Genomic DNA, 14672 nt, shown 5'->3' with positions numbered 1-14672 from the left:
AAAATGTGCAGAATGTCGGCCAAAATCCATCTGATTCCATCTTTTCCCACTGCCGGCCAGTGGGCTTCCTCTCGCTACCATATATGGTATTGAGTGGAAACGCTAAGCGGATGCTTCACATTCATACATCCAGTGAAATATCCGTCTCATTGATATGTGGTTCCACTCAGCTAGCGCGTCATGGAACACCTTCCATGTCATTCATTATTTTCCACAGAACGCTTAGCCTTATCCCTTATGTAACAGGGATCTTGTGATTGTTATTTGCCTACTTTTAAAGAAAGTTAATGCTTTATTCTGATATTTCTCCATTGATTTCTGTCAATTCTAGGCAGGGAAAATTGTCCTGAATCCATACCAAGTACAGATTGGTTTTCGGTTGCCATGGCAATGCAAGTTGCAACTCATAAAAGGATGAATATTGTTTAGTTTACTTTATTGAATCCCCTTGGGAAGATTGTGTCCAAGTTTTTCTATAGTTGTACTCATGTTGTGTTACTGTAAAGCACTCAGACACTGGATWWAAAAAAAAAAAGGGCTTTATAAAATTATTGATACAATTTTTATTAAATCAACAGGTCAATTTCATCCTCTTTCTGAACATCATCAAAATCCTGATACAGAAACTGAACCCTCGTTTGATCCAGTTCAATAACTCCGACCACTATAGGTGAGTTTTTTTTCTTCCATTGGATGATACAAGAATGGATCGATATGATTGGATAAGAAGTTGGGTATCCTAGTGGGGAGATGATTTGATTGGGCAGTTCCAATGAGAAGTTACTGCCTGGAGAAGACAGGGGGAGACAATTATAGGATACAATCTAGATTATATCTACTGTACCATCTATTATGATGTCTGCAACAGATAAATGGGAGATCTGAGTGAAGTCAACTTTCCTAGTCTCCATTTTGAGGAGAGAGACAAAGTCACCATAATCACTGACTGACAGTATTCTGAGTATCTTATGCAATGCAGAAGTAGGTAATGAAGTTAGTTGCTCAAGCACATTCTGGGGTCACTGAAGTCCAGTCCATTTAGACTACAAAGGGAAGCACAGCCGCGAACTGCCCAGTGACACGAGCCTGCCAGACGAGCTAAATTACTTCTATGCTCGCTTCAAGGCAAGTATGCAAGCATGCATGAGAGCATCAGCAGTTCCGGACGACTGTGTGATCACGCTCTCCGTAGCTGTTGTGAGTAAGACCTTTAAACAGGTCAACATTCACAAGGCCACAGGGCCAGACGGATTACCAGGACGTGTACTCCGAGCATGCGCTGACCATTTGGCAAGTGTCTTCACTGACATTTTCAACCTCTCCCTGTACGAGTCTGTAATACCAACATGTTTCAAGCAGACCACCATAGTGTTCTTGGGTACAGGGACAAAGGCAACCTGCCTAAATGACTACCGATCCGTAGCACTCACGTCTGTAGCCATGAAGTGCTTTGAAAAGGCTGGTCATGGCTCACATCAACACCATTATCCCAGAGACCCTAGACCCACTCCAATTTGCATACCGCCCCAACCGATTCACAGATGGTGCAATCTCTATAGCACTCTACACTGCCCTTTCCCACCTAGACAAAAGGAACACCTATGTGAGAATGCTATTCATTGACTACAGCTCAGCGTTCAACACCATAGTACCCTCAAAGCTCCTCACTAAGCTAAGGACCCTGGGACTAAAACACCTCTTTCTGCAATTGGATCCTGGACTTCCTGATGGGCCGCCCCCAGGTGGTAAGGGTAGGTAACGACACATCCACCACGCTGATCCTCAACACAGGGGCCCCTTAGGGGTGCGTGCTCAGTCCCCTCCTGTACTCCCTCTTCACTCATGATTGCAAGTCCAGGCACGACTCCAACACCATCATCAAGTTTACCGATGACACATCAGTGGCAGGCCTGATCACCAACAACGATGAGACTGCCTATAGGGAGGAGGTCAGAGACCTGGTCGTGTGGTGCAAGGACATCAACCTCTCCCTCAATGTGATCAAGACAAAGGAAATGACTGTGGACTACAGGAAAAGGAGGTCCGAGCACGCATCCATTCACATCGACGGGGCTGAAGTGAAGCAGGTTGAGAACTTCAAGTTCCATGGTGTCCACATCACCAACAAACTAACATGGTCCAAGCACACCAAAACAGTCGTGAAGAGGGCACGACAAAACCTATTCCCCCTCAGGAGACTGAAAAGATTTGGCATGGGTCCTCAGATCCTCAAAAAGGTTCTACAGCTGCACCATCGAGAGCATCCTAACTGGTTGCATCACTGCCTGGTATGGCAACTGCTCGGCCTCCGACCACAAGGCACTACAGAGGGTAGTGTGTACGGCCCAGTACATCACTGGGGCCAAGCTTCCCGCCATCCAGGACCTCTATACCAGGCAGTGTCAGAGGAAGGCCCTAAAAATTGTCAAAGACACCAGCCACCCTAGTCATAGACTGCTCTCTGTTACCGCACGGCAAGCGGTACCGGAGCGCCAAGTCTAGGTCCAAAAGGCTTAACAGCTTCTATCCCAAAGTGTTACCCAGACCCCTCTTTTACGCTGCTGCTGCTCTCTGTTTATCATCTATGCATGGTCACATTATCTCTACCTACATGTACATTACCTCGACTAGCCGGTGCTCTCGCACATTGACTCTGTACTGGTACCCCCTGTATATAGCCTCGCTACTGTTATTTTACTGCTGCTGTTTAATTATTTGTTACTTTTATTTTCTATTTTTCTACTTAAGTAAAATATTGATAACCAACCAAGCTTTAAGTTAAGAAAAATGTGTTAAGGGCTTGTAAGTAAGCATTTCACTGTAAGTTGTTGTATTCAGCACGTGACAAATAAGATTTGATTTAGAGGATTACTGAAGGGAACGGTCTACTCAGTGGCTTGGCTGCTGCATGGCGCTGGTTAAATGTAGTACATTTCAGCAATTAGAGAGAGAACGTGTACGAATTGTAAAGCACTTTTCATGTACACTGTTGGGTGCCCTGTTGCAGTTTTAATGAGCCAAGAGGCTTTCTATACAGGCAAAACTGCATCAAACTTTGAACTGCAGTCAATTTACTTAAATGAACTGAAATCAAATTATCAGTTCATTTCCATTCAGTTCATTTCAGTTCCTCTAGTTCATTTCATGTGGATGTCGGTCTGCTACCTTCTGTAATCATAGCTGGATTTCATTTCTAAAACTCACATTGCACCACCTTTAACTTTCCCTCACAGATCTGAGAGCACTGGTTTAATAGGTGAAAACAATGGTGGAAAATATACATATTACTTACTTATCCAGTCTCTTGATATCCAGGAAGGAGAGTAGTCAAGGGCTGAAGGAAATTTTGTAATGAAATGCTTCCAATGTGGGCAAGGTCTGATTCACCCGCCACCGAGTCACTGCAGTGTGTCTGACCTGGAACCTACACCACTTCACCACTCAAGAGGCTTAGTAGATGAATACCTTAATGGAGGGCAGTGCAGAATAATTGACTAGAGCCTTGAAAGCCCTCATGCATATGTAGGCCCTATTATATTCTCAAAGGTCAGTGAAGTAGACTTTTAAAAAAAGACATGAATACCTATAATATGATACCAGTATTTTCACACTCGTAAATTGCTTTGAAATCCATTCTTGTACACAATCACATATACTCCAACATTTCACTACACCCGCTAAATTTGTGTATGCGACCAATACATTTGATAAACATGAACACCCCCAGAGCTTATTACTCAAACGTATTCTCTCTTCCCTCTCTGCTAGACGGCTGACTAAGTCAACCCTGCTCCTCATCCCCCTCTTCGGGACCCCCTACATGGTGTTTAACTTCCTACCTGACTACTTCAATGTTAGCGTGCGCCTCTGGATCGAGCTCTGCATGGGGTCCTTTCAGGTACTCTGATCCACACACACCAGGATTTCCGATGGAAAATGTGGCTCCAGACACTTGACCGGAAGCATTTACATTTACCGGTCATTTAAGAAATGTACCGGATCCATATTGGTTGGGCAACCTGATAAGGGCATCCACTCACTGTGCTCAAAATTCCAGAAGTCACATTTACTTTATGGAAATTCATCTTAACACAAAATATAACGGCGTGCAGCATTCTAACCGAATTCCGATGAGCAATTTGAAGACGTTAGAATAAATAGGTGGGGCATCTATAAAGATAGGGAAGCTAAAAGTTCCCTAAATAGCTTACTCCTCTATACAGAAATAAATATAATCATTCAAAATAGGCTACTACACCAGAAAGCATGATTTGGCCACAGAGGATCATAGGCTTATTTTTTTTTAAACTGCCGATTGTTTTGGATCGCATAGCCTACAGTCGGAAGGGCATGCAATTTGGCCAGAGCGCTCAGCAAATACCAAATAGAAAAACAGTTTCGAAAGCGAAATGGCTATTGCTGTAAATATAAGAATGAAAAGACTCCAATCGGTCTTTTAAATGAGAAAAATTGGCAACTTAATTGGGCGAAAAGTAGCCTCTTATTGGCACCAGCGGAGAACATCGGTTATGCCCCCCTCGGTGAGTGAAGCCTGTCTAGTTGCCTATGCGAGTTTCAATTTACCATTTGAAAGAAATATATATATATATTTACACACCAATGCTTTTAGAATTGTTGTGCACCGATTTAAAGCACGTTTCACTCCAGCAGCAACAAACACCTGTTTGATGAGCTGTAGCAGAGACTCGCTACAGCGACTGCTATTTCAATCAATGAATAGGCTAAAATGCATTATTTCGCAATGGAATTTTTTCCCTCTTCTCCTGGACAATAGACCGGTGCCAATTTAATTAATCTGCTTTTATTTTTAATAGATTAAAAGCCAGCCGTTACCGGCTAAAGGAAACACTGACAGTCTTATGAAGTGGATATGTTGCCTCAAAATGTGTTGTGGCATGTACATCGTATGTAATGAATATTTATATAAATCTAATTTACATAAATTATTCACGGGATGGATAGCACTTCATCAGAATATAAAAAAAGAGCAGTTACTTACATGAACAATTCTTAAGTTATGTAAAGCCTGATAATCATAGCATACTAGTTTGTCATTTGTCCTTTTACATAACTTATAAAAAATCTGATCAAATAAAAATTGGATAACATCCCCAAAAATGTTTAAGCTATCACTTGCTCTGCCCAATCATGCCCTCTAGAATGCTCCTCTCCCTCTGTAAGATCAAGTGCTTGATAGAGGGAGATTTGGCCGGCCTGAGTGTTACCAGACAGAGGTTTCAAATGGTTTCCGGGCCAATCCATCAATTACCTACTGTATTAATAATTCTTCATTCACTTCTCTAACAGTCAGAGACAGCCCGGGCTAGTGGACCAGACAGCTCCGTAAAAACACTTGATTGTCAATATTTTATCCTAGGTCACATGAGGACAGGGTCTGATCACCTCCAAAACAATGGTCATGTGGTTTGGTAAGAAGAATGCCTCTTTCCCCACCAGTGTGATTACTACTTCTGAGGGTTTAGAGCTTGAGGTAGTCACCTCATACAAGTACTTGTGAGTATAGCTAGACAGTACACTGTCCTCTTAGCACATAGCTAAGATTAAATCTAGACTTGGTGTCCTCTAGCTTAAATGCTCCTTTTTCACCCCAGCTGCCAAACTAACCCTGATTCAGAACTGAGTGCTCGGGTTGGGGTGTAGGCTTTGAGCATAGCCTGAAGGTAGGGAGGAGAAGTTCCTCTTGTTGCTCCGTAGGCAAGCACCATGGTCTCGTACTAAATGCGAGCATGGGAGAAAAGTAGGGAGAAAAGTAGTTGAGTGTCAACCACATAGCAAGGATAGGAGAGACCATGTGAGGATGTGACAGAGCCAAGTGACTTGGTGTATAGAGAGAAGAGGACTACCGTGTGGCTCAGTTAGTAGAGCATGGCACTTGCAACGCCAGGGTTGTGGGTTCAATTCCCACGGGGGAACTGAGCACTGGGGGACACCAGTAGTGAGAGTATATGGAGCAGACACGGATCTTCTCCACGTCACCTGGTAGAAGTGGCCTGCGAGGTAGGATGCAAGTCAAGAGTGTGCAGAGCCTGAGACGCCCAGCCCAGAGAGGGTGGAGAGGAGGATCTGATGGTTCACTGTGTTGAAGGCAGTGGATAGATCTAGGAGGATGAGGAAAGAGAGTCAGCACACTCAAGTATTTTGGAAAGAAAATAGAGAAGGTTTTCACATCAGATGAGTTGATGGAGTTTCTTGAGGGGAGCGACTCAGGACATTTTGAAGTCAGAGGGGAAGCAGCCAGTGGTCAGGGATGAGTTGATTAGGGAAGTGAGGAATGGGAGGTTTCCAGACATGGTGTGGAGGAGGGTATGGGGTCGAGCGGGCAAGTTGTCGGGTGGCCAGATCTCACTAGTCGCAGGATTTCATCTGGAGAGAGGGGAGAAAGAGGTCAAGGCGTATGGTAGTTCTGTTTGAGTGGGACTATTGGACTCAGTAGGCTGAGTGAATGAGGAGTGGATGTTGTCAACCTTCTTTCAAAGTGGTTGACAAAGTCGTCAGTAGAGAGGGAGGGGTGGAGGATTAAGAATGGAGGAGAAGGTGGAAAAGAGTTTCCTAGGGTTGGAGGCAGAAGCCTGCAATTTAGAGTGAGAAGGTGGCTTTACCAGCACATACAGAGGAAGAGAAGGTAGAGAGGGACTGAATGATAGGATGATAGGACCTCCGGAAGTTTAGTTTTCCTCAATTTTTCGGTCATCTGCCCGCAGCCATGTTCAGTAAGCTTGCAATGAGTCACTCAGCCACGAAGCAGGAAGGGAGGTCCGAGCCGGCTGGGAGGAAAGGAGACGAATCATAGGATGAGGAAAGGAAGGAGAGTAGGGCGGAAAGGAAGAGGCAGAATCAGGAGACAGGAAGGAAAATGGTTTATCAGAAGGGAAAGATGATAGGATAGAAGAGGAGAGAGTAGTGGGAGAGAGCGAAGATTGTGACTGGGTGGTGACCGTCTGGGTGGTGACCGTCTGGGTGGTGACCGTCTGGGTAAGGGCTGAGTGTTTATGGTTGGAGGAGAGGGAGACAAAGGAAACAAAGTAGTGATCAGAGACCTGGAGGGGGGTTGCCTTGAGATTAGTAGGTGAACAGAGACCTGGAGGGCGGTTGCCTTGAGATTAGTAGGCAAACATCCTCTAGTAAAGATGAGGTCAAGCGTAGTACCTGCCTTGTGAGTTGGAGGGGATTGGGAAAGGTTGAGGTCAAGGGGCAATGAGGGGAAAGAGAGTTGGAAAGAAATTAATCAAAGGCAGAAGTCGGGAGGTTGAAGTTGCAAAGTAAGAAGTGTGGTGAGCCATTGTCAGGAAATTTGCTTAAAGGTGTCAAGCTCATTGAGGAACTCCCCACGGGCACCTGGTGGGTGATAGATGACGACAATGTTAAGCTTGAGTGGACAAATGACAGCGACGGCATGGAATTCACATGAGATGGAGGTGAGAGGGCGAAAACATCAAATCTCCAGTTAAGAGAAATGAATAGCCCTGTGCCATCACCGTGACGACCAGATGCTCTTGGACTATGAGAGAAAACGTAGTCAGAGAGCAGCAGTGTTCTCTGGGACGATCCATGTCTCCATCAGGGCCAAACAAGTAAAGGGAGTGAAGGGCAGCATAGGGTGAGATGAACTATGTTCTTGACCGCAGATCGGCAGTTCCAAATGCTGCCAGAGACCTAGAATTCCACATGGGTTGTGTGCACAGGGTACACTAAGAGTTGCAGCCAAGGGGTGGGAACGTTTGTAAAGCCTACAGGGAGAGGAGCGAACAGGTATAGAAAACACACACACACTTGCCAAAGCTACAAAAGAGCAAAATGAGAATCTGTAAATAACTTGGTAAGATACTCAAATGAGATATTGGTGGGTAGCCTTCCTCTCTTTCCTCCATTATAACTCTGCAGAACCGTCTTTGTTTCGGCGACGGTCTTAGTTTTGCCGACGAGACTGACACGACCGCCATTTACAGCTGCCGCTGAGAAACCAGGGGAGACTGAAGAACTAACACTAATTGCTAATTGCCTAGCAGAGGTAAAGAGCACACCTCCTGGTACTAATTGCTGATTGCCTAGGAGAGGAGAAACCACCCCCCCCCCAATAAAGCCACTGATTACCAAAACAAGTCACAAATTGCCCTGCCCGTTGATTCTGGTGAATGTGTCAACAATCCTCTGCAAGTTATGAGCAGTCAGCAGTTCACACACCAAGTAGGCAACTGGGGAGACATACAGCACTTAAAGTAGATGGCCCTAGATAGCAAAAAGACAGTACTAGACAACAGTTAAAGACAAAAATTATACTCATCAAATATAGAAAAATAAACCGTTAGCAACTATGAGAAACAGGAATAAAGTATCATAAATGAGCTCTAATACAGGCTGTGTTCATGGGAAGAGTGAGAAACAGCTGAGAACTGATTCATGCCACGTCTTTAGGTTCTAAAGGTGACAGGAAAAGCAGGAGAGTTTAGACAGTGCCTGCGTCCCAAATGGCATCCTATGTGCCCTACTTTTGACCAGATCCCTAGTGCACTGTGTAGGGAATACAACCAGTCTCATCAACTAGTTCAACACTAGCATAGCTTACAGCTAGCTCATTAACAAGCACGATACATATTTGCGGTCGTTCAGCTGTTGACGCTATGGCTGAATCTGTGCAGCAATATATCAAATACCTTTTATGGCTTTATGTACAATTATACTTGCCACAATTATACTTCACAATTATACTTCTCTTAAATGTTGAGAACATATGGGTACTTAAAATCTATAAATATTGAGTTATTGATTATATATCCTCTGTCTTGTAGGGGCTGATAGTAGCGATTCTCTACTGCTTTCTCAATCAAGAGGTGAGTAGCCTTCACTAACGTTCCAACAATAATAAACACCAACCATTCTGCTCTCGAAATGTTGCTTTGATATAAATCACAAGCTAATAATGTAATATAAGCCATTGAGCAGATGCCTGTATCCAAAGCAACGTACACAACAGTGTTTTAGGTGTTAACATGGGTTACCATTGATCCCGGCGTTATTAACATGGGTTATCATGGATCCCAGGGTTATTAACATGGGTTACCATTGATCCCGGGGTTATTAACATGGGTTACCATGGATCTATGGGTTATTAACATGGGTTATCACAGATCCCGGGGTTATTAACATGGGTTACCATTGATCCCGGGGTTATTAACATGGGTTATCRTGGATCTCAGGGTTATTAACATGGGTTACCATGGATCCCGGGGTTATTAACATGGGTTATCATGGATCCCGAGGTTATTAACATGGGTTATCACAGATCCCAGGGTTATTAACATGGGTTACCATTGATCCCGGGGTTATTAACATGGGTTATCATGGATCTCAGGGTTATTAACATGGGTTACCATTGATCCCGGGGTTATTAACATGGGTTATCATGGATCCCGAGGTTATTAACATGGGTTATCACAGATCCCAGGGTTATTAACATGGCTTATCATGGATCCCGGGGTTATTAACATGGGTTACCATGGATCCCGGGGTTATTAACATGGGCTACCATGGATCCCGGGGATATTAACATGGGTTACCATGGATCCCGGGGTTATTAACATGGGTTATCATGGATCCCGGGGTTATTAACATGGGTCACCATGGATCCCGGGGATATTAACATGGGTTACCATGGATCCTGGGGTTATTAACATGGGTTATCATGGATCCCGGGGTTATTAACATGGGCTACCATGGATCCTGGGGATATTAACATGGGTTACCATGGATCCCGTGGTTGTCTCTGGAACACTCTTCACATTTCCTGAAAAAATCGAATGACAAGACCTGCCAAATAAAAACAACATCCCCAATGTCGCACCAATGCAATTCCACAAAAATATACAACATTGCTCCAGGGTCACAGTCAATAATGGTTGATCCCTGGCCGTGAACCCACTCTCCGAGGGAGTCTCAGGGAGAGTGGGATATGGAAAAAACACATTTCCAATTCACACATAATACATGCACATGTGTGAAATAGGACAAATGTTAGCACCCACCCACTTGCTGCACATATGAGAGCTTCGGTAGAGAATGTGTGATCAACAAACGGTATGACAGTAGAGATGATCCCCGTTAAGATACCTTGATATTTAAACAATTTCCACTCTTCATCCCCCCCTCCCCCCCCCCGTTATTCATGAGCTGATCTGCCATCTGTATAATCATCAACTTGATTTTGCCAAATATAGGAAATATTCTGTTATTCGTTAAAGGAGGTTTCTAGCAAGCTTAGCAACGTTGGTTTGACTGCCATTACAAATGTTGTATGATTGGAAAATGCTATACTCTGGGTGTGCTCTGTGTCGAAATGCGCTGAATTAATTGAGAAACATGATGACGCTATGAATTTATGAAACGCCTGTTTTGCAATTCACAACAATGTCATTGGTGATCAAATATATTTAGTAATGAATGATAGTTACTCTATCAGTTTAATTTGCTCTGAAATCTTTACATAGTGGCGCAGCCAAGCCGACAAAGTGGCGCAGCACCACTCTTATTTGGGGAGAACCCATAGTGACCACATCTTGGTTTTAAACGGTGTAGATGGGGCACATCCGTTTTTTGCGGTATTTCCCGAGACTCTAGAGATAAATTTGAATTATTCCCGGTATTGAAACTTGGTAGATTTTCGGGAAAATATGAATCCCTGCTGAGTTTACACCGAGTGCTTAGAAATGAGTTAATTTGGCCCCAGCTGTGTTTTTTTGCAGATTTGCACCACTTAATGACTAGCTTGTGTAATTCAGCAATGAAACTCAATGCTGCTGTATATAGAAACACACAATAGTCAATAAGTGATTCATTTTTTTCAATGAATTTCATTCATTAGTTTGTTAATTCGTTAATTTATTCATCCATCCAATCATTTTCAACAACACTGAAACTGGCTGTCGTGATCTGAAGTCTCTCCTACAATGTCTGTGGTGATGTAATCTGAGGTCTTTGTGTGTGTGCATTTAGATCCTATTAAATTACTAGAGGGGCTATGTCATAAAGTTCCATGATGGGGAGAAAATGACAGCCATCTTGGTCAAGGAGATTTCCAAACCAGTCTAATTGGATTGAATGGCAGTAGAGGCATAGGTGATGCATTCTCTGCTTTTACTTATTCAGGAAAATAAAAGGCATTTGATATATCAGAAATTGTGTACTGTAATTATAATCAACCTGTCATATAATTATAAATACAGTATATATGGGTTTTATACACTTTCTGTATAAATAGCCTCTAAAATATATGTAAACAGACCATAAATGTTTTAGATACTGTTTTCTTGGAAATCTGTGAGTGGTGTTATATGATACAATATCAGTACTTGTTGCATTTACAACTAGTCTGTCCTATCATCAACTGTTTTGAGCCAGTGTATAGCTGTGGATTGACTTTGAATGGAATGTTGGCATATTGGCAGTTGATTTGAAAAATGTATGGAATCATTCCTCTAAAACTGTCTGGCTAGCTAGCTGATACAGATACAGTGCAGATAAATTCTTCACATTCATCGTTTTGCACAAGTATCTTATCACAGTACTGGCAAATCATGGTTGACCAACTCCTGACCAAAATGGCTGCCCTTTATCCCATCATAAGAAGGTTCTCGTCCATTCTAGTATTCTAATTCCTAATTCTATGGGTGTGTATCTGTTTGTATCAGGTCCAAAAGGAAATCCATATGAGGTGGCTGAGGTGGCAGGATAACAGCTACGGAGTGGTTCTGCCCGGTGCCAAGGGAAGTCAGATGGACACACATTTCTAGTGCCACACTCTTCATCCTCCTCCTCCTCCTCCTTTCTCCAACCTCTATATGTGTGTCTTTCGGCAGGGTTGGAATAAACCAGAAGTTCCCATTGGACAACGGTCATATTCTTCTTCTAATTCCTGTGGCCTCCAGACATTGCTTATATATTTTTAGAAGGAGAGGGTGCTGTACATTGTGTCCCTAAAGCATACAATGTCCTCTCTTCCCATCATCACAATCTCATTGCTAAAGGGACCACCACTGTGTTCATCCATTGTGTCCAGCTCAAGATGAACTGTTGCAGCACTGTGAAATGCCCTTCCTCATCCTCTTCCTCCTCCTCCTCTTTCTTCTCTTCAGTATCATCTATGGTTAAGTTAGTCTGTCTCTGAGGTACTATACCATCAAGGATTGTATCCCAATAGGTATTGGGACAGCAAATAAAGTGTTGATGTTTTTTTTTAACAAAGCAAAGTTCAAAAATAATTTATACTGGAAAATAGAGGTATCAAATGGAGGTATCAAATGTGTCCCTGTTTTCATGTTTTATGTGAATATTGCTTTATATGTTTGTAGCTTTCTCTCCATGTTTCAGTGCCTCTGTGTGTGTTTAGATCTCTCTCTTTCTCTGTGTGTGTTTAGCTCTCTCTCTTTCTCTGTGTGTGTTTAGATCTCTCCCTTTCTCTGTGTGTGTTTAGATCTCTCCCTTTCTCTGTGTGTGTTTAGATCTCTCCCTTTCTCTGTGTGTGTTTTGTTCTCTCTCTTTCTCTGTGTGTGGTTTGCTCCCCCTCCTTCTCTTTCCTTTCTCTGTGTGTGTTTTGTTCTCTCTCCCTTTCTCTGTGTGTGTTTTGTTCTCTCTCTTTCTCTCGTGGGTGTGTTTTGTTCTCTCTCTTTCTCTGTTGTGTGTGTGTTTTGTTCTCTCCTTTCTCTGTGTGTGTTTTGTTCTCTCTCTTTCTCTGTGTGTGTTTTGCTTCTCTCTTTCTCTGTGTGTGTTTTGTTCTCTCTCTTTCTCTGTGTGTGTTTTTGTTTCTCTCTCTTTCTCTGTGTGTGTTTTGTTCTCTCTCTTTCTCTGTGTGTGTTTTGTTCTCTCTCTTTCTCTGTGTGTGTTTTGTTCTCTCTCTTTCTCTGTGTGTGTTTTTGTTCTCTCTCTTCTCTGTGTGTGTTTTGTTCTCTCCTTTCTCTGTGTGTGTTTTGTTCTCTCTCTTTCTCTGTGTGTGTTTTGCTCTCTCTCTTTCCTCTGTGTGTGTTTTGCTCTCTCTCTTTCTCTGTGTGTGTTTAGTCTCTCTCTCTCTTTCTCTTTGTGTGTTTAGCTCTCTCTCTTTCTCTGTGTGTGTTTAGCTCTCTCTTTTCTCTGTGGTGTTTTTGCTCTCTCTCTTTCTCTGTGTGTGTTTAGCTCTCTCTCTTTCTCTTTGTGTGTTTAGCTCTCTCTCTTTCTCTGTGTGTGTTTAGCTCTCTCTCTTTCTCTGTGTGTGTTTTGCTCTCTCTCTTTCTCTGTGTGTGTTTAGCTCTCTCTCTTCCTCTGTGTGTGTTTTGCTCTCTCTCTTTCTCTGTGTGTGTGTGCGCGTGTGTGTGTATGCATCCATGTCCTATTATCCAACGCTTTAGATTCTGAATACAGTATTAGGTCCCCTAGTGGCACTTTCATTAGGCTTCGTGTGGCTATTGATGGGTAACGTGCAATGTATACAGGAGTACTGTGTGTCGAAGACAATTCTTCCCTGGAGGAAAGTTCATCCTATCCTTTCCTATTGGCCGTAAGCATGAGAAATACACACATGTATGGGCTACAGTACATCACCGCAGGATAATTCCTTAGCCTCTAGCAGTGCCAAGAAATTTGAAAAAATAGGACCAATTCTGTTTGAATAAAGCTGTGGGCTGAATGTTCTGTTTGAATAAAGCTGTGTGCTTTAACGTGGGCTGTATGTGATGTATAATACGACAGAATTGAAAATACTCAGAAATATATGGTGTCTCCTGAGATACAGCTACATTTATACTCGAACAGGTTACTACTGCAAAGAGATGGCATCTGCTAAGAGTATCAATCTCACGCTGCCCTCAAGTGGTGATTCGTGTTGCAGGACAATTTAGGCAACTTTTTCACAACCTATTTAGAGTCACATGGCAACCAGGAGGGTTGCTGGCATGAACATCCCAGGTGCCGCCTACTGCTCTGGTGCCCTTGAGCAAGGCACTTAACCCCTAACATGCTTCTGGGTGCTGCTCTGAGGCTGACCCCATAGGACTACTGGGTATTGTGACAGCAAAATCATTTGTATCCTATATCTGTTAATTTTAACCCCCTGACACAAAGGAGAACCCTGACCAAAATGTCATGCAGGAGTTTGAGCTTCTGTGAAGGAATTGTGCAGGTGACCTGCAGGTATCCTGCAGGACTAATGTTGATAACTATCAGAGTTTTGCCTATGCTTCTGCAGGACTCCTGCAGGAATTTCTGAAATCCTGCAGATCCTGCAGGTTTTTTTATATTCCTGCAGGACAAGGTAGGTACCTTTCTGCAGGTCAAGGCTAATTCCTGAAGTAAACTCTGCAGAGGCAGATCCTGCAGTATTAATTTATTCCTGCAAGACAAATAAAATTGTATTTGTCACATGCACAATACAACAGGTGTAGACCTTACAGTGAAATGCTTACTTACAAGCCCTTAACCAACAATGCAGTTGTTTAAGAAAATACCCCCCAAAAAGTAAGAGATAAGAATAACAAATAATTAAAGAGCAGCAGTAAATAACAATAGCGGGGGCTATATACAGGGGGTGACGGTACAGAATCGATGTGCAGGAGCACCTGTGTTGAGGTATTATGTACATGTCGGTAGAGTTATTAAAGTGACTAGATAAT

The 14672-nt window shown here is 43.0% G+C and overlaps 1 protein-coding gene across 1 annotated transcript in view; it reads left to right on the top strand.

The window, feature by feature from the left end:
- The window catches only part of LOC111952680 (growth hormone-releasing hormone receptor-like), a 42987-nt gene extending 30390 nt beyond the window's left edge, over window positions 1-12597 (top strand). The window contains exons 10-13 of the mRNA XM_023971572.2: window positions 579-670; window positions 3769-3898; window positions 8829-8870; window positions 11724-12597. Coding sequence (XP_023827340.1) covers window positions 579-670; window positions 3769-3898; window positions 8829-8870; window positions 11724-11825 — 366 coding nt within the window. The 3' untranslated portion in view covers window positions 11826-12597. The remainder of the gene's footprint in view (window positions 1-578; window positions 671-3768; window positions 3899-8828; window positions 8871-11723) is intronic.
- Window positions 12598-14672: the final 2075 nt, after the last annotated feature.

This window comes from Salvelinus sp. IW2-2015, linkage group LG26 (genome assembly GCF_002910315.2).
Source record: "Salvelinus sp. IW2-2015 linkage group LG26, ASM291031v2, whole genome shotgun sequence".
Lineage (NCBI taxonomy): Eukaryota > Metazoa > Chordata > Actinopteri > Salmoniformes > Salmonidae > Salvelinus > Salvelinus sp. IW2-2015.
The sequence above is the reverse complement of the archived record's forward strand: the minus strand, read 5'-3'. Positions and strand labels throughout refer to the sequence as shown.